The sequence below is a fragment of the Eumetopias jubatus genome, unplaced genomic scaffold (genome assembly GCF_037043125.1).
Source record: "Eumetopias jubatus isolate StellerSeaLion01/CBP00866 unplaced genomic scaffold, mEumJub1_p1.0 scaffold_2, whole genome shotgun sequence".
Taxonomy (NCBI): Eukaryota; Metazoa; Chordata; class Mammalia; order Carnivora; family Otariidae; genus Eumetopias; species Eumetopias jubatus.
The window spans coordinates 74,735,295-74,756,027 of NW_028274808.1; the positions used below are offsets into that span (position 1 = coordinate 74,735,295).

The 20,733-nt window shown below is 37.7% G+C and overlaps 1 protein-coding gene and 1 pseudogene across 9 annotated transcripts in view; both read right to left on the bottom strand.

Moving 5' to 3' along the window:
- The window catches only part of ARFIP1 (ARF interacting protein 1), a 130,346-nt gene that overhangs the window by 96,682 nt on the left and 12,931 nt on the right, over positions 1 to 20,733 (bottom strand). For 4 of the 9 annotated variants that reach the window (XM_028104334.2, XM_028104327.2, XM_028104326.2 and 1 more), the window contains exon 2: positions 20,620 to 20,699. The exons of 2 other annotated variants lie outside the window; for them this stretch is intronic. In XM_028104334.2, the coding sequence (XP_027960135.1) occupies positions 20,620 to 20,697 (78 nt within the window). In that variant the 5' untranslated portion in view covers positions 20,698 to 20,699. Of the gene's footprint in view, positions 1 to 662; positions 704 to 20,448; positions 20,570 to 20,619; positions 20,700 to 20,733 lie in introns of those variants that run through there. 3 more of the 9 variants (XM_028104331.2, XM_028104329.2, XM_088021020.1) reach the window with 3 other exon arrangements.
- On the bottom strand, positions 18,385 to 18,665 carry LOC148164851 (signal recognition particle RNA; annotated as a pseudogene).

Here is a 20,733-nt window from a genome sequence, read left to right on the forward strand (position 1 = left end):
GTCAATGCAGCTTTATTAGTATGTTTCAGGCCTTCATTACAAGAGCTAAGAGGGACATTTCATAATGATAAAAGGATCAATTCATCAGGAATACATAACAATCATAAATGTGTATATTGGTCCCAATAATAGAGTTTCAAAATAAATGAAACACTGACAGAATTAAAGGGAGAAACACACAAGTCCATAATCATAGTTAGAGATATTACCACCAATCTCATAGCAATTGAAAGAACAGCTAGACAAAGAAAATCTGCATAGACATAGAAGATCTGAACACTATTAGCCACCTTGACTAATACTTATAGAACAGTACACTCAATAATGGCAGAATACATATCACTTCCACATGAATATGACATGTTTAATAAAACAGATCAAATTTGGGGGCATAAAATAAGCTTCAGTAAATTTTAAAATACGAAAACCATATAAAAATGTACTCTGAGCACAGCAGAATTAAATTATAATCAATTTCAATAAGGAATAAGATATCAGTGACCTCATCACCAAAATTTGGAAATTAAATAACACTTCTAAATAATTAATGGAACAAAGAAGAAATCAAGAGAGAAAGAAAATATGTTGAACTGAATGATAACAAAAACAATAATGTTTGTGGGATGCACCTAAGAGAGCAATTTATAGCTTTAAATGCTTACATTTGAGTAGAAGATCTTAAGCCAATGATCTAAGGATGAACCTTAAGAAAACAAAACAAAACAAAAGAGCAAATTAAACTAAAAGTAAGCAGTAGGAAGGAAATAATAATACACACCAAAAATTAAGGAAATAGTACAAAAACTGGCCTGCATACTTCAACAAGCTTAAGCTCATAAGAAACAAAGAGATGAAATGTTGCATGAAAGAAGAGACTTCAAAGACAGCTAAGTACAATGTACACTATGGATTGGTTCACAAACAAGGAGAAAGACAGTTGCAAGGACATTATTAGAACAACTGTGGGTTAAACAATAGCACTGTATCAATTTTCTAATTACATTTTCTAATTTTGATAAACATATTGAGGTTATATAAGAAAAAGTCCTTGTTCTTAGGAAAAAAGGGACATGATATTTGAGAATCACCCACAAATGGATCAAAAAGGAAGCTGTATATACATAGAGAGAAAATGTTCAGGTAAATGGAACAAAACAATAGCTGGTAAATCTGGGTAAAGAGTTTAAGTTTTCAGTATGAAATCTTATCATCAAAATTAAAAGTCTTTTAAAATAAAAATAACAAGTATGCAGCAGCCTATCATGATGGGCTTCATCCTGAGAGAGATAAGGAGAAAGCAGCAGGAGAGCCTGATCAATTTATTTTAGAGAACAGTCTCACGGGAGGTTAGACTGAAGGGAAAGAAGGAAAGACTCCACATAGAAAAACTATTTAAGACACTATTTTACAGTTCAAGTAAGAAATAATAATGATCTAAATTAAGGTTGTGGGAATAGAAAACGGTGGATTCAAGAATTGGTTAAAAGACAAAAGAGGGGCGCTTGGGTGGCTCAGTCAGTTGAGTGTCTGACTCTTGATTTCAGCTCGAGTCACGATCTCAGGTCGTGAGATCACGAACCCCAAGCTGGGGGGTCCATGCTCAGCATGGAGTCTGCCTGAGATTCTCTCTCTCTCTCCATCTGCCCCTCCTGCTTATGCCTGCTCTCTCTCAAAAAAAAAAAAAAAAAGGCAGTAAAGACTTACAGAGTGATTGGATTGTGAAAGATAAAAAAGGAAGAAACATCTAGGATGACCTATGCCTCCTCCTGTGGTTTGGACAGTTAGAAAGACAAACATGTCACTCACCAAAGTGGGAAAAGTGGAGGTTTATCTGGCTTTGGGAAGGTCAGAAAATGAGTTGTGTTGCACACATTCTGAATTTGAGAATGTGGGGTATCCAAGACCACCAGTACCTCAGGAATTTCAAAATATAGGTCCAGAGCCCCAGACTGAACACATAAATCTGGGAGTTACCAATATAGGGATGTCGATGGCATGAACTGGTAAGAGAGACAAGAGAAACTGAAGAGAAGCATCCAGTGGAACATTAAAGGGCAGAGAACACTGCAAAAGAGATGGGGGGGGGACAAATAGTTCTCGATGCAGACACGGCAGAGAAAATTATAACAGTAAAACTATGTGTTGTTTTAGTTTATAACAAATGCTCTGAAAGTGAAAAGTACAATAAACTAATACAACTTTATGCCATAAAGCAGGTAATAGGAATATTCATTTGCCAAAAGATATACAAATATTCCAGCTATTATCTGTTCACTCTCTTACCCACAAAGAATGACCTACTTTTAGAAACATCATTTACTAAACATTAATCATAGAAGTGAAAATTAATACCCAATACAAAAACTGGCAGAATAGGGCTCAAAACCAAAAACTCCATGTCATCTCCCTGGATAAAAACCATTCACAGTACTTCAGTCATGCTTTAAACTGAAATTGAATTTGAGTTTAAATTTAAATTAAACACTCAAAATAATTATACAAAAGGCTTTGGGAAATAATTATCCTTTACAAATAAAATTAGAATCTCTTCTAAGATTTATGTTATTTAAGGTTTGCTATGGTCTGAATGTTTGTATCCCCCACTCCCCAAATTCACATGTTAAAATCCTAATGCCCAATGTGAAGGTATTAGGAGGTGGGTCCTTTAGGAGATGCTTAGGTCATGAGGGTAGAGCCCCTCATGAATGGGATTAGTGTTCTTAAAGACCCTAGAAGAGGGCCTTCACCAGAATCTGACTTTGCTGGCACCTGATCTTAAACTTCCAACCTTCAGAACTGTGAGAACTAAATTTCTGTTGTTTATAAGCCACCCTGTGTTTTGCTATAACAGCCAGAATGGACTAAGATAAGGTCCTTCACAGTAGGGGCCAATGAACTTTTCAGGCTTTACGTCTCTTAACTTTAACCTTCTAAAGATCCTCTACTACTAAATTTACTTGCCTTTTTTTTTTTTTTAAGATTAGACAGAGCAAGAGTGAGGGGGGGAGAGAGAAAGAGAGAGAGAGCATGAGTTGGGGGAGGGGCAGAAGGAGAGGGAGAAGCAGGGAGCCCAATGCGGGGCTCGATCCCAGACCCTGGGATCATGACCTGAGCCAAAGGCAGACACTTAACCAACTGAGTTACCCAGGCACCCTACCACTCTGTTCTTCTTAACAAGGCCTACCCTCAGGAGAAACCAGAATATAACCGGCTTGGATATAATCAGCCCCTAACTGACCTCAGAAAGGGAAATAACCAAATCCAACACACTCTAGCTATCTTGTCCCATCTAAGCAAGGGAGAGAAAAACTGAGAAACACCTGTGAGGCTCACAGTCTGGAGGCACAGGCTCACTAAAAGATTGAGATCTAATCACAGGGCTATATAATGCTTCCCTTCTCCCATACTCTACAACCATATTGCTAAAGATCTTAAACAATTCCTTTTACATCCTATCTGACTATCAAGAAAAAAATTATAAGGCCTACCCAAGGCAAAAAACACAATTTGAAGAAAGAGAGCAAGCATCACAACCAGATATGGCAAGGATGTTGGAATTATCAGACTGGGAATTTAAAACAACTATGATTAATATGTTAAGGGCTACAATGGACAAAGTAGACAGCATACACCAACAGACGGGCAACGTAAACAGAGATACAGAAATCATACAAAAGAACCAAAGAGAAATGCTAGAGATCAAAATCACTATAACAGAAATGGGCTTATTAGATTAAATAATGATCTTGGAGTAGGCAAATATTTCTTAGGACACAAAAAGCATAAAATAATAAAAGAGAAACACTGATAACCTGGGATTCATCAAAATTAAAAACATGTCTTCAAAAGGTACCATTAAAAAAAATGAAAAGGCAAGCCACAGACTGGAAGAGAATAAATGTAATATATGTATCTGACAAATGACTGGTATTCAAGATATATAAATATGTATATAATTTACAATAATATATGAGTCTTACAATTTAGTAATAAGAAGACAAATAACTCAAAATATGGCTAAAATTTTAACAGGCACTTTACAAAAGAAAGTATGTGATAGGTAAGTACATGAAAAGATGATCAACATCACTAATCATCAAGGAAATGAAATTTAAATCCAAATTAAGATACAACTATATACCCACTATAATGGGCTGAAGTTTAAAAAGACTGACAAGTGTTGGTAAAGAGTAGCTGGAATTTGCATAATTTACATACTGGAGGGAATGTAAAAAAGTACTTCACTTGGAGAAATGTTTGGCAAATTCTTATGAAAGTAAATATACACTTAACCATATGACTCAGCCATTCTACACCTAATCATTCACCACAGAAATTTAAAAAAAATGTCCAGAAGAGACTTTTATCAGCATATTCATAGTGGCTTTATTCATAAGAGCCCCAAACTAGAAAAAAATGTCCATCAATAGGTAAATGGATAAACAAACTATGGCATGTATACATAATGTAATATTCCTCAGCAACAGAAAGGAATGAATTCTTTATGTATGCAGTAACTGTTAATTATTTTATCTCAAAAAATGCTGAGCCAAAAAAAAGCCTAATACAAAAGAAGACATACCAAATGATTCCATTTATATAGAATTCTAGCACATACAAAATCTATTATGGCAGATCAGCTGTGACCTTGAGAGAGGGGGAGGGGAAGATTGACTGCAAAGGGACACAGAAACTTTAGGATGATGGAAACATTATCTATCTTGATTATGATTATGGTTTCCCAAGTTTACACATTTGTCAAAACTCATTGGACTGCATATTTAAATGGGTGCATTTTATCATATGAAAATTTCATCTCAAACTGTTTTCTTTTTTAAAGGGTAAAATTCCATTCTATCATCTCTAATCGTAAAGGATCCATTTCTTCTGTTAGCCCCAAATCCACCCAGAGAGCCCAATCTGGTGGGGGGAGGTTTATGGCCTGATCATAGTACCCACCTTTAAGGACTTGCAGCTCTACAACCTAGGAGCAAATGAAGTTTGTCGTTTTCCAAAATATGTCTCCATGACAAAAATATATTAGACTAATACCCTCTCACTATAAAAATCACTACACAGTCCTAAGTGCCATTTACAGATATATATTCCCTATTTAAGCCAGTCTGAAAATCATAAGCACTTGCATTCTAAGAGAGTATCTAAAAAATGGCACTGAAAAAAAAAATCCCGGTTTCTCAGATCCAGTGACCCTTCTCCTAGATCTTTTAAATCAGCAATCGAGGCAATAACTAGCTTGCCAAATCAGATTTTAGCCCAAGTATTGTGTGTGTGTGTATAATCCTTCTGGCTGCCTAGCCACAGCTCCCTTCCAATGCTGGGGAAAGCCTCCATATTGTAAGCCAGGGAAAGGTAGAGCCTGTGTCTTACTATATAAAAGCTCAAAATACCACATAACCAAGCAACTATCCAGAGCCAGATTACCTGGGTTCCACATATTAGCTAGGTAACCTTAGGCAAGTTTTTGAAGTTCTCTTTCCTCATCTGTAAAATGTAATAGTACCTACTCTGTAGCACTGTTGTGAAAATAAAATGAAATATAAAGTACTTAGAAAAGTGCCTGACTTATAAGAAGTACCATATAAATTATTATTATTTGTTTTCCAAGCTCTGGGGGCACTGCCATCTGACCTAGGTTCTGTCAAATAAAAGGCACTGGCCCAGACTTGGAATCAGAAACCAGTGATGGTAAGAAAGAGGGACGCCAGGAACTCCATCTGGAGCAGCCATAACTTGCAGGTAGATCAAATGCTGGGTCAGCAGTGGCCACAGCACTCGCGGGAGCATCTAGGCACACAGCTCGGGGGACTGGCAGTGTGAGCTGCTACATCTGGTGCTAGGTGATGGCAGCACTGGGAACCTCACTGAAACAATGCTGAATCACAATTGTGTTAGAGTCCTAGGTATGAAGCCTGGATTCTGGTTTTCCAATCTTTCTGACAATTCTGTAAGCTACCTCATATCCTCTTAGTAAATGTCTCTACATAAGTGAGCTGGAGTCAGTTTCACTGCTTGCAACGTAAGACCCTGACATCAGAGCTGCAAGAACTGAATAAATGGAAAACGGTCTTATGAATGTTTCTGAGTATCGAGTGAAAACTACGAAATGGTTTAGAAACTTTTCAGAACGTTAGGCTATGAAACTTGTTTGATAGCTTCATGGTCCCCTAATCTAATAGAATAACTGAAAACCTGATCTTTATCGACTGCTTTCTACATGCCAGGCCCTGTGCTAAGCACGTCATGTTAATTATTTCATTTAACCCTCACAGGTGCCCTGTGAAATAGATGAGATTTTCCCAATTTACAGATGAGGAAACTGAGGACTAGGAAGGTCAAGGAATTTAAATAATTTAAATAATGTATCCTTTTGCAAATGGAGCCCTACAACAATTTTTAAGAGCTAACACTTATTGAGTATTTCCATGTGTCAGACACTATTCTGTGTTTTTCATAAATTAACTGATTTAGTTCTAATTGTTCCATGTGCATTATCTCATTCAACCCTATAATTTTCTAATGTATGTACCATTATTATTCCTGTTTTCCAGGTAAGAAAACAGAAAGATTAAGAAATTTGCTTACTGACATACAACTAGCAAGTGATAAACTGGGATTCAAATCTGACAGTCTGGCTTCAGAGACCCCATTTTTAACCTCTACATTAAAGTACCTTTCCAAAGGTGACTGAAATACATCACTGGGTCATGCCAACCAATATATATGCACTCAGATTTATGTGAGTCAAACCTACTGCTTTCTTAATGTTGACAACTTGTACTGTTGTTCCTTCTATTTCCATATCGTTGTGCACAAAGAGTAGCACTGTCTTTTTCTGACCCTCGTTTCCAACAACTGAAAATGTAGCATCAGCCTCCAATTATATCATTAGTGCTGTCTTTTACTAACACCAGAGTCCTAGAGACAGCTGTATCCTGGAACTTCCTACTCCCCACTGTGGGCAGATGCAGAATTAAGCTAGGACATGTGTGAATCAGAAGCTTCAGGATACTAAGTCTCTTATTGCAAATGGCATCAACTGCCAGAAAATATGTATGTGTTATCAATGATCCTAATAACTCAATGGTTCTCAACCAGGTCTGATTTTGCACACCCCCTCCCCCAAACATTTTCAATGTCTGGAGACATTTCTGGTTCTTATGGTGGGGATGGCATGTTACTGGCATCCTCAAGGTACAGGACAGGGATGTTACCAGACATCCTACAATGCACAGGGTAATCCCCCCACAATAAAAAAATCATCTAGCCAAATAATGTCACAGTGTCAAAGCTGAAAGGCTCTGTATACAGCCTGATGCTATAAACTGCTTCTTACACTAGTGGGTCCCATGAGTCTTAATACTTACTCACTTTAATGTCATAAAGATAACCCATTCCAAAGCATGTGACCAACTGCATTGGGGGGAGAATTACTCCCCCCATGCACTCCTTTGGTGAACCACTTAACACTGTCCATCATTCCAGCAGCTTTTTCAACACTACAAGAGCTATAACATGGCTCAGAAAACTGCTTACAGTCTGACCCCTACCTATTCCTCCAGCTGCTTCTCATACCATTTTCTCCTCCAGCTCTCTCCAACTTGGCCAACTGGGCAACCAAATATCTACTAACTTCATCTTCACCTTCAGGATGCACAGTAACTCTTCTCCCTCTCTATTCAATTCCTAGTCTAAAGCCTTTTCTGTAGTTCCTGAAGACCTAGGCTAAAAGAAAAAAAAGCTCCTGTAAATTTTGCTGGCACAACTGATATTTTTCAAATTCTAATTCAAAATAGATCTTGACATTAACATTTAAAAAGGCTTTACATATAACAGTCAGCATTTATAGGTGAACACCCCATGGAAAATAAAAGATACAACATTAACAGATGTTTACCCAGACTAAAAATCTATCTTAATAATGAAAGAGAAGGCATACTGGAAATATATTTCTTCCTGTTATCAATTTATTACATTATTAATGGTAAAACTTAATTTCTACAATGCTTAGCAACAAGGTAGAAACTTTCTAGAAAAGATGTAAAAGAACTTGTCATAGTCTTGGACTTCTGCAACTACACAAGGCACTATATCTCCTAAAACACACACATTTAACATTGTTCTTTACTCCAATTTACCACTGAGCAAGCAAAAATAAAGTGATATAATAATAAGCTTTAAGTTTTTCCAATTCTTTCTTAAATCTACCATTTTAAAAAAGGTATTTGAAAATTCATTAAAAAGTACTGTGAAATATTTCCAGTGCTCAGTTCACTGGCTACATATATTCAGTAGGTATATTGTTCTATCACATAGCTATATTTTCTGCTAATTTAAGGGACTAAATTGTTAATTCCAGTCAATCTGAGACAAAAGAGCAACAAAGAAAGTGAACAGTGTGAAAAAAGAAAAGAAAGTAGCCAAAATATTTAACTCTAATTGTTCCAGTTATGGCTTCAAACAATGAAGGTTGCAGTGTTTAGTGGACGAATTATATGCATGTCAACAGAGACCATACTTTGTTCCAATACAAAAAGCACAAATGCCTTCTGTGTCAAATGAAATTATTTACATTTTTGTTTGCCTACAAAAAGAGAAAGCAATTATATTAAACTCATAATTCAGTTTTTGAAATTTCCTTCTACATTAGTAAAAATATGACCTTCTTTAAAAAATAGTTAATGTATTTATTATGAAGTGTTAATTCAGCATGGTTCAAAAGTGTTAGGTGAATAAACCTCCTGCATGAAGTTTCAGAATGAGCCAACATATCAGGAAACATGGATTTAAGGACTAGCCTTACCCCTTTTTATAAGTTTATCAAAGTCACTTTATTTTCCCAAGTTTCAATTTCCTCCTTATAAAATGAGATTATTAACCTTACTATATATCGTAAGGATCAAATAGGAAATTGCTGGGAAAACTGAAAACACCATATTACATAAAGATGTCATAACTATAGCACACTGGTTTCAGCTCAGCTCCAATAGGACAAATATTGGAATAGGTCCATCAACACTAATACTTACCAGCACACCTATGCTTGCTAACTTTTTCACCATGGGTATCCTCACTATACTTTTCTAAAACAGACCAATATCAAGACAGAGTTGAAACTGAATCTAAATGTTATTGTCTGTAGCTTTGTTCTTTTTTATTTTATTCTATCTTTCTTGGCAATTTCATGATTTTAAAAGGAAGATGACTGGGTGCCTTGGTGGCTCAGTCAGTTAAGTGTCTGCCTTCGGATCAGGTCATGATCTCAGGGTCCTGGGATCGAACCCCTCATTGGGCTCCCTGCTCAGCAGTCTGTTTCTCCCTTTCCCGCTCCCCCTGCTTGTGCTCTGTCAAATAAATAAATAAAATCTTAAAAAAAAGGGGGGGGATGACTCTCAAACCTATTATAAAGGAATAGCTGAAGCAAATGTGGTAAAATCCAGATTATTATTGAATGTGTATGATGAGTATATGGGAATTCATTTACTATTTTTTCTTTTTTTTTAATTTTATTATGTTAGTCACCATACATTACACCATTAGTTTTTGATGTGGTGTTCCACGATTCATTGCTTGTGTGCTCCATGCAATATGTGCCCTCCTTAATACCCATCAACAGGCTAACCCATCCCCCCATCTCCTCCCCTCTAAAACCCACAGTGTATTTCTGAGTCCATAGTCTCTCATGGTTCATCTCCCCCTCTGATTCCCCCCCCCTTCATTTTTCCTTTCCTATACTATTTTCTTCTTTTTTAAACATACAATGTATTATTTGTTTCAGAGGTACAGGTCTGTGATTCATCAATCTTACACAATTCACAGCACTCACCATAGCACATACCCTCTCCAATGTCCATCACCGAGCCACCCCACCCCTCCCACACACCCCCACTCCAGCAACTCTGTTTGTCTCCTGAGATAAAGGTCTTTTATGGTTTGTCTCCCTCTCTGGTTTCATCTTGTTTCATTTTTTCCTCCCTTCCCCTATGCTCCTGTCTTGTATCTCAAATTCCTCTGATCAGTGAGATCATATGATACTTGTCTTTCTCTGATTGACTTATTTCATTTAGCATAACACCCTCTAGTTCCATGCACATCGTTGCAAATGGCAAGATTTCATTTTTTTGATGGCTGCATCATATTCCATTGCATCTATATCTATATCTATATCTGTACACCAAATCTTCTTTATCCCTTCATCTATTGAAGGACATCTTGGCTCTTTCCATAGTTTGGCTATTGTAGACATTGCTGCTATAAACATTGGGGTGCATGTCCCCTTTTGGATGACTAAATTTGTATGTTTGGGATAAATACCCAGTAGTGCAATTGCTGGGTCACAGGGTAGCTCTATTTTCAATTTTTTGAGGAACCTCCACACTGTTTTCCAGAGTGGTTGCACCAGCTTGCATTCCCACCAACAGCGTAGGAGGGTTCCCCTTTCTCCACATCCTTGCCAACATCTGTTGTTTCCTGACTTGTTAATTCTAGCCATTCTGACTGGTGTGAGGTGGTATCTCATTGAGGTTTTCATTTGGACTTCCCTGATGCCGAGCGATGTTGAGCACTTTTTCATGTGTCTGTTGGCCATTTGGATATCTTTGGAAAAATGTCTGTTCATGTCTTCTGCCCATTTCTTGATTGGATTATTTGTTCTTTGGGTGTTGAGTTTGAAAAGTTCTTTATAGATTTTGGATACTAGCCCTTTATCTGATATGTCATTTGCAAATATCTTCTCCCATTCTGTTGGCTGTCTTTTGGTTTTGTTGACTGTTTCCTTTGCTATGCAAAAGCTTTTAATCTTGATGAAGTCCCAATAGTTCATTTTTGCCCTTGCTTCCCTTGCCTTGAAAGGCAGTATGTCTAGGAAGAAGTTACTGCGGCTGAGGTCGAAGAGGTTGCTGCCTGTGTTCTCCTTTAGGATTTTGATGGACTCCTATCTCACACTGAGGTCTTTCATCCATTTTGAGTCTATTTTTGTGTTTGGTGTAAGGAAATGGTCCAGTTTCATTCTTCTGCATGTGGCTGTCCAATTTTCCCAACACCACTTGTTGAAGAGACTTTTTTTTTCCATTGGACATTCTTTCCTGCTTTGTCGAAGATTAGTTGACCATAGAGTTGAGGGTCCATTTCTGGGCTCTCGATTCTGTTCCACTGATCTATGTGTCTGTTTTTGTGCCAGTACCATACTGTCTTGATGACTACAGCTTTATAATAGAGCTTGGAGTCCGGAATTGTTATGCCACCAGCTTTCCTTTTTTTTTCAACATTCCTCTGGCTATTCGGGGTCTTTTCTGGTTCCATACAAATTTTAGGATTATTTATTCCCTTTCGTTGAAAAAAGTGGATGGTATTTTGATAGGGATTGCACTGAATGTGTAGATTCCTCTAGGTAGCACTGACATCTTCACAATATTTGTTCTTCCAATCCATGAGCATGGAACGTTTTTCCATTTCTTTGTGTCTTCCTCAATTTCTTTCATGAGTATTTTATAGTTTTCTGAGTACAGATTCTTTGCCTCTTTGGTTAGATTTAGTCCTAGGTATCTTATGGTTTTGGGTGCAATTGTAAATGGGATCGACTCCTTAATTTCTCTTTCTTCTGTCTTGGTGGTAGTGTATAGAAATGTCACTGATTTCTGTAGATTGATTTTATATCCTGCCACTTTACTGAATTCCTGTATGAGTTGTAGCAGTTTTGGGGTGGAGTCTTTTGGGTTTTCCACATAAAGGATCATATCATCAGCAAAGAGCGAGAGTTTGACTTCTTTGCCATTTCGGATGCCTTTGATTTCTTTTTGTTGTCTGATAGCTGAGGCTAATACTATGTTGAATAGCAGTGGTAATAATAGTGGACATCCCTGCCATGTTCCTGACCTTAGGGGAAAAGCTCTCAGTTTTTCCCCACTGAGAATGATACTAGCTGTGGGTTTTTCATAGATGGTTTTTATGATATTGAGGTATGTACCCTCTATCCCTACACTCTGAAGAGTTTTAATCAAGAAAGGATGCTGTACTTTGTCAAATGCTTTTTCTGAACCTACTGAATCATATGGTTCTTGTTCCTTCTTTTATGAAAGTATTGTATCACACTGATTGATGTGCAGATGTTGAACCAACCTTGCAGCCCAGGGATAAATCCCACTTGGTTGTGGTGAATAATCCTTTTAATGTACTGTTGGATCCCACTGGCTAGTATTTTGGTGAGAATTTTTGCATCCATGTTCATCAGGGATATTGGTCTGTAATTCTCCTTTTTGATGGGGTCTTTGTCTGGTTTTGGGATCAAGGTAACACTGGCCTCATAAAATGAGTTTGGAAGTTTTCCTTCCATTTCTATTTTTTGGAACAGTTTCAGAAGAATAGGTATTAATTCTTCTTTAAATGTTTGGTAGAATACCCCTGGGAAGCCATCTGGCCCTGGGCTCTTGTTTGTTGGGAGATTTTTGATTACTGCTTCAATTTCCTTACTGGTTATGGGTCTGTTCAGGTTTTTTATTTTTTTCCTGGTTCAGCCGTGGTAGTTTATACTTCTCTAGGAATGCATCCATTTCTTCCAGATTGTCTAATTTGCTGGCATATAGTTGCTCATAATATGTTCTTATAATTGTTTGTATTTCTTTGGTGTTGGTTGTGATCTCTCCTCTTTCATTCATGATTTTTTTTATTTGGGTCGTTTCTCTTTTCTTTTTGATAAGTCTGGCCAGGGGTTTATCAATCTTATTCTGTCAAAGAACCAGCTCCTAGTTTCGCTGATCTGTTCTACTGTTCTTTTGGTTTCTATTTCATTGATTTCTGCTCTGATCTTTATTATTTCTCTTCTCCTGCTGGGTTTAGGCTTTATTTGCTGTTCTTTCTCCAGCTCCTTTAGGTGTAGGGTTAGGTTGTGTATTTGAGACCTTTCTTGTTTCTTCAGAAAGGCTTGTATTGCTGTAATACTTTCCTCTTAGGACTGCCTTTGCTGCATCCCAAAGATTTTGAAGAGTTGTGTTTTCATTTTCATTGGTTTCCATGAAGTTTTTAAATTCTTCTTTAATTTCCTGGTTGACCCATCCATTCTTTAGTAGGATGCTCTTTAGCCTCCATGTATTTGAGTTCCTTCCGACTTTCCTCTTATGACTGAGTTCTAGTTTCAAAGCACTGTGATCCAAAAATATACAGGGAATGATCACAATCTTTTGGTACTGGTTGAGTCCTGATTTGTGACCTAGGATGTGATCTACTCTGGAGAATGTTTGTTCTGAATATACATTTGGTCCAGTGTGTCATTTAAAGCCTTTATTTCCTTGTTGATCTTTTGCCTAGATGATCTGTCCATTTCAGTCAGGGGGGGTATTAAAGTCCCCTACTATTATTGTATTGTTGTTGATGTGTTTCTTTGATTTTGTTATTAATTGGCTTATATAACTGGCTGCTCCCATAGTAGGGGCACAGATATTTACAACTGTTAGATCTTGTTGGATAGACCCTTTAAGTAGGATATAGTGTCCTTCCACATCTCTTATTATAGTCCTTGGTTTAAAACCTAATTTGTCTGATATAAGGATTGCCCCCAGCTTTCTTTTGATGTCCATTAGCATGGTAAATGGTTTCCTACCCCCTCACTTTCAATCTGGAGGTGTCTTTGGGTCTAAAAGGAATCTCTTGCAGGCAGCATATCGATGGGTCTTGTTTTTTAATCCAATCTGATAGCCTGTGTCTTTTGATTGGGGCATTTAGCCCATTTACATTCAAGGTAACTATTGAAAATATGAATTTAGTGCCATTGTATTGCCTGTAAAGTGACTGTTACTGTATATTGTCTCTATTCCTTTCTGGTCTATGTTACTTTTAGGCTCTCACTTTGCTTAGAGGACGCCTTTCAATATTTCTTGGAGGGCTGGTTTCGTGTTTGCAAATTCCTTTCGTTTTTGTTTGTCCTGGAAGCTTTTTATCTCTCCTTCAATTTTCAGTGACAGTCTAGCTGGATACAGTATTCTTGGCTGCATATTTTTCTCGTTTAGTGCTCTGAAGATACCATGCCAGTCCTTTCTGGCCTGCCAGGTCTCTGTGGATAGGTCTCCTGCCAATCTAGTATTTCTACTGTTGTAGGTTACAGACCTCTTGTCCCAAACTGCTTTCAGGATTTTCTCTTTGTCTCTGAGACTTGTAAGTTTTACTATTAGATGTCAGGGTGTTGATCTATTTTTATTCATTTGAGGGGGGTTCTCTGTGCCTCCTGGATTTTGATGCCTGTTTCCTTCCCCAAATTAGGGAAGTTATCTGCTATAATTTGCTCCAATATACCTTCTGCCCCTCTCTCTCTTTCTTCTTTTTCTGGGATCCCAATTATTCTAATATTGTTTCATCTTATGGTATCACTTATCTCTCGAATTCTGCCCTCGTGATCCAGTAGTCGTTTATCTTTTTCTCAGCTTCTTTGTTCTCCATCATTTGGTCTTCTATATCACTAATTCTCTCTTCTGTCTCATTTATCCTAGCATTTAGAGCCTCCATTTTTTATTGCACCTCATTAATAGCCTTTTTGATTTTGAATTGGTTAGATTTTAGTTCTTTTATTTCTCCAGGAAGGGATTTTCTAGTATCTTCCACGCTTTTTTCAAGCCCAGCTAGTATCTTTATAATTGTCATTATGAACTCTAGTTCCAACATCTTACTAATGTCCGTATTGATTAGGTCCCTGGCAGTCGGTACTGCCTCGTTTTTTTTTTTTGAGGTGAGTTTTTCCGTCTTGTCATTTTGTCCAGAGGAGAATAGATGAATGAGAGAACAAAATGCTAAAAGGGTAATAACTCCAGAAAAATATACACTAAACAAATCAGAGGAGACCTTCCAGAAAGTGGTTGCTTTTCTGTTCAGAGTTGCTGCTATTCTTTTCTTCGATCTCCTGTTGAGTTTGTAGGTGTTCAGAATGGTTGGATACCTATCTAGCTGAATTCCTGGGACCAGACAAATTTAGGTCTCCTACTCCTCCGCCATCTTGCTCCTCCTCCCCAAATTCATTTACTATTTAATCTTTATTTCACACGTTGCAAGCTTCCCTTAAAAATGTTATAATATATTAGTATCAACACCTAATTTGTCTTATATTTTCTACCAGGTGCTATCTGACCACTGCATTTCAAATCTTCTCCCAACTTTCTCATCCTCTGTCATTCTCATTTCTATATCAAGCCAATCTCAGCTGCAGCTACCACCTGAACCACATTTCCTCCCACTCTTTCCTCAGTGACACTCAGTTCCAGCCACAGAGCCCTTACCACTGTTCCTCAAACACACCAATCTTATTTTTGCCCTTGTTTCCTCTTTCTGGAAAGTTCATATTTCCAGATTTTCATTCAGGTTTTTGCTAAAACATCATCTAAGAAGGGCCTTCCCTGACCAACCAATGCAAATCTGCAGTTTTCATCACTCTTTAGCCCCTTAACCTGCTTTATAGCAGTAAAGACTACATTAATTATAAAATCACTTATGTATTTTTTTAAAGATTTTATTTATTTGAGACAGAAAGAGTGTGTGCATGAGTGGGGGAGGAGGGGCAAACAGAGACGGAGAAGACAACTCCCCACTAAGCAAGGAGCCCCGACTCAAATTGAAGCTAGATCCCAGGACCCCGGGATCATGACCTGAGCTGAAGACAGATGCTTAACCAAACTGAGCCACCCAGGTGCCCCTATTTATGTATATGTTTAACTTCTGTCTCCCTCAGTATGTTTCCAACATAAAAGCAAACTCCTCTTGACACTCAAAATCCTTTCATGACCTGGACTATCTTCTTTCCATCAATTATACTTCTTCAGATACCCTATTAAATCAAACTTAATTATTCACACTTTCCCAAACACGTCTCTCAATTTCCTTTCTCTATGCCTTTGCTCAAACAGTGACCATCATCACTCATATGCTCAAATTCTACTCACACTCTAAGACTCAGTTTAAAATGCCACCTGCAGTGATGTTTCTGGCTGATACTCCTCTGAACTGTCACAATTCTTTATTTGTATCACTCTAAAGACATTATTACTCCACATTTTATTTATTTTAAAATTTCCTCTATTAATCAACATGTCTTGAATGCAGGATCTGCATTCCCTTCGTAGCATATTAAAAGAAAAACACAAATTTTTGTATATATTTTTTGGACATTAGAAATTGGAATATGTATTAGGTGTTACTATACTGAAGGGCAGACAGAAAAGAAGAATTCAGGCAATAACCCTAAAACATGCTAATACCTAATACACTTACTTTTCTTTCTTTCCTTTTTTATTGTTAAAAATATATCTATTTGCTTTTTTCCCAATATCCTTGCTTCTACCTTTAAATAATTTTTTCCCTATTTAGTTTCTTAAATTTACTCATATTTTCCACTTTTATTTGGGTTTAAATCACAGCTCTGTTCCTCATTAGCTATGTTTGTTGCCTAATCTGTAAAATGAGGGAGAATACCTCAAATGCAAACAGGGTTATTATAGTATTAAATGAGATAGTACATATGTAAAACCCAGTACAGTGTCTAGCACCTAACAGACTCTCTGTGAATGGTGCCTATTAAACCATTATTTCTTCTACAGATACAGAATAAGCAGTTTAAACACATTTCAAGGTACAAAGTTTAAATATTAAAAACACAAAGAAAAAAATCCACCTTCATCTGCTGTAATCAAGACTGGACTAGAGTATAAAGCAAGCCAAGCTCATGTTTTCTTCTTTTTTTTTTTTTAATTTAAAAAGAAAAAAACTGATGTCATTAAAACACACACACACATTAAAAGAAGAAAGCATTTTTATGGTCACTGATGAAATGGATATTTTAACAGCTCTTTTGGTTGAGAGCTAGAAAATCACCTATAATTAACTAGGTTATATAATTAACTAGCTGAATGATCATGAGCAAGGCAATTCACCTTACAGAACTTAAATGAACTTTTTAAGTTTCTTTCTGCTCAGGGTTGACAGTGTTTTTGGCTCAGTTCAAGAAGCTGGAGTTTTTGCTGTTGTTTTTAAGAATTCTGTATATTTATTTGAGAGAGAGAGGGAGTGCAAGCCAGTGGGAAGAAGGAGAGGGGGAGGGGCGCCTGGATGGCTCAGTTGGTTAAGCGACTGCCTTCGGCTCAGGTCATGATCCTGGAGTCCCAGGATCGAGTCCCACATCAGGCTCCCTGCTCAGCAGGGAGTCTGCTTCTCCCTCTGACCCTCCCCCGTCTCATGCTCTCTCTCTCTATCTCATTCTCTCTCTCAAATAAATAAATAAAATCTTAAAAAAAAAAAAAAGGAGAGGGGGAGGGAAAAAGAATCTGAAGCAGGCTCCGCACTGAGTGAGCAGCTGCATACAGGGCTCGATCCCAGGAGAGCGAGATCATGACCTGAGCCAAAACCAAGATTCAGACGCTTAACTGATTAAGCCACCCAGCAACCCCCTTGCTGTTGTTCTGTTTTGCTTTTAAAGATATCAAAACTATCACCCATGTCCTCAATATTCTATTCCTAAGAAACCAATATCCATATATCCTTTATACTAGTAGCAAGAATTAATTCATTCATCAAACTGATCACCAGTCATGCACCAAGCTTGAAGATCAGTACGAATTACTGAAGTTTGCTGCATAGAACATTTAAGAACTTAACTGCCATAATACATATAGAGATATATTCAAGGAAAAATTCTTGTAAGCAAATCTGACCCCCCCAAAAATGTTTTCATCTGGATTTTGAAAAAGAGCAGATTCAAGTTAGCACAATACAAATAAATGGGGAATTTTATTTTTTTAAATTTAAATTCAATTAATTAGCATATTATGTATTATTGGTTTCAGAGGTAGAGGTCAGTGATTCATCAGTCTTATACCCAGTGTAAATGGGGAATTTTAAAGATTTATTTATTTGAGACAGAGCGCACGCATACGCGCGTGCAGTGAAGGAGGGACAGAGGGAGAGGGAGAGAGAGTCCTAAGCAGATTCCACGCTGAACATGGAGCTTGATGCAGGGCTCGATCTCACAACCCAAGATCACAATCTGAGATGAAACCAAAAGCTGGAAGCCTAACCAACTGTGCCATCCAGGCACACCATAAACGGGGAATTTTAAAGTCAAAAATATCCCTAAATCTTTCTTTGGTTAACTGTAAACTCACACAGTACTTTTAAATTTGGACATAAATTCAGACTATACTCACACACCTGATCTTTTTTTTTTTTTTTTTAATCCTAATATTTCGGGCGCCTGGGTGGTTCAGTTGGTTAAGCGACTGCCTCCGGCTCAGGTCATGATCCTGGAGTCCCAGGATCGAGTCCCACATCGGGCTCCCTGCTCAGCAGGGAGTCTGCTTCTCCCTCTGACCCTCTTCCCTCTCATGCTCTCTATCTCTCATTCTCTCTCTCTCAAATAAATAAATAAAATCTTTAAAAAATAAATAAATAAATCCTAATATTTCCTGTGATCTGCTCCGTTTCCAACCTGGGCCGGTTCACCCCTCCTTAGGCAACCTGGTGGTCCCCCGCTCCCGGGAGGTCACCATATTGATGCCGAACTTAGTGCGGACACCCAATCGGCATAGCGCACTACAGCCCAGAACTCTTGGGCTCAAGCGATCCTCCTGCCTCAGCCTCCCGAGTAGCTGGGACTACAGGCCCGCACCACCGTGCCCGGCCTAATATTTCCTGTGAACACTGCACTTTGGATATGGCTAAAAAGCAGGGAATGCATAACATGGATTTTTTTAAAGATTTTATTTATTTATTTGACAGAGAAAGACACAGCGAGAGAGGGTACACAAGCAGGGAGAGTGGGAGAGGGAAAAGCAAGCTTCCCGCGGAGCAGGGAACGTGACGTGGGGCTCGATCCCAGGACTCTGGGATCATGACCTGAGCCGAAGGCAGACGCTTAATGACGGAGCCACCCAGACGCCCCCATAACATGGATTTTAATGTTAATATACATACAAATTTTCACAACAATTACTTGGCCGTAGTTTCCTTCAGATCATCATCATTCAGGTTTAACTCTCTATTAAAAGAGCAAGAAACTTCTAGTTTAACATCTATGTGAGTGACATTCACACAGCCGAAACTCAGTGGTAAACCACGAATACAATACTTTCATTTATTATGAATCTTATCATTGGCTGGGCTGCCAATCCTTCCTGTAGCTCACAAGCATCAAACTTCCTCTGATCATTTCTCAACAGTTTAGATTCAGAGATCTGATCATAAAAAATCAAATCCATGAGTTAAGATAAATACAGTACACATAATTCCCTAGTTTCTCTGAACTAAATACAATTAAAACATTGTTTTGACAAACAGTAAATAACCAAACTATTTTAAATCACAAAGAATCCTAAACCCTCCATAGGTAATACATTTTTGCCAACCAGAACTCATCTCTGACTTTTGGACTAAAATTAAATTATCTAGCTCTAAATCCCATGTTAAAGCTTTCATACAGACTCACAGTGACTTGGCTTAGTTGAAGAAATACTGTGCCTGGCATTGTTCATATATACTGATGGCAACCTGGTTCAGAAACACTGTATCTGGAGTCAGAAGACCCCACGTGGTGTTCCAGCCTTGACAATTCCTCTAAGTCAGTCACTATCTCTGAAAGCGAAGTATGTTCAACAAATAAGTGGGGAAATAACAGCTGTTCTAGTACCTATCTGAATGATACCAAACTGTTCTAAGGTTCAAAATGGGACAATATGAAAGTGCTACTCTATAAATCGTTACACACTATAAACATGAGAGGCTTTACTAGTATTAGGTATTTAAAAACATCTGATAACTTAAATTTAATATAAAATTAACTTTTTCCATATTTTTCTCTTTACTCTAATGAACTAGTGGTTCATTGAACCATCAGAGAAGTGATTAGAATCATTTGTAGAACTTCCAAAAAGAAAAAAAACCCAAAAACCCATATGACCTGGTACCTATCACTGTAGCTTTAGATTCAGTGAGTCAAAAGGAAAGTTCAGAACTCAGGTTTTTTTTTTTTTTTTTTTTTTTTTAACTCTATACTTGGGATTCTGATGCATACCTAACTAAAGACAGTATATGGAAGTAGACAGGTTCAATATGAACCTATTACTATATTATTTCAATAGAAAATTTCATGTTTAAGTTAAAAACTATAGGGACGCCTGGGTGGCTCAGTCAGTTAAATGTCTGCCTTTGGCTCAGGTCACAGACCCAGGCTCCTGGGATCAAGTCCTGCATGAGGCTCCCTGCTCAGTGGGGAGCCTGCTTCTCCCTCTGCCTGCTGCTCCCCACTGCTTGTGCGCTCGCTCTCTCTCTCCCCCCTAAGAAAATCTTAAAAATAAATAAATAAATATAACAATTAAAAGCTATACTTTGACCTCAACTTTTACATTCATCTTTATGTGACAAGTATATTCTAGAATTTCAGATGCCCAAAAGTAAATAGCAACTTACTTCCCCGTTTTTGAAGAAATCTCTCTCTTCCCACTCCTTTCCTGTGTCTATGTGTGTAAAAGAGTTTATTCAGAATGACACATGTTTAGATCAACTGAGTCAATTTGGACAGTCTAAAACTTTGATTGAGATGGGCTGATTTCAAAAAGCATAGAAATACCACCCAATCACCTCAGAATTAGACTTGACTTCTTCTGTGCCTGGTTTAGATGCACCAAGAGTTGTAGTATCATTGCTGCAGTCAGACATACCTAAAAGTAAAATGTGTTAAGCACACATTAAATA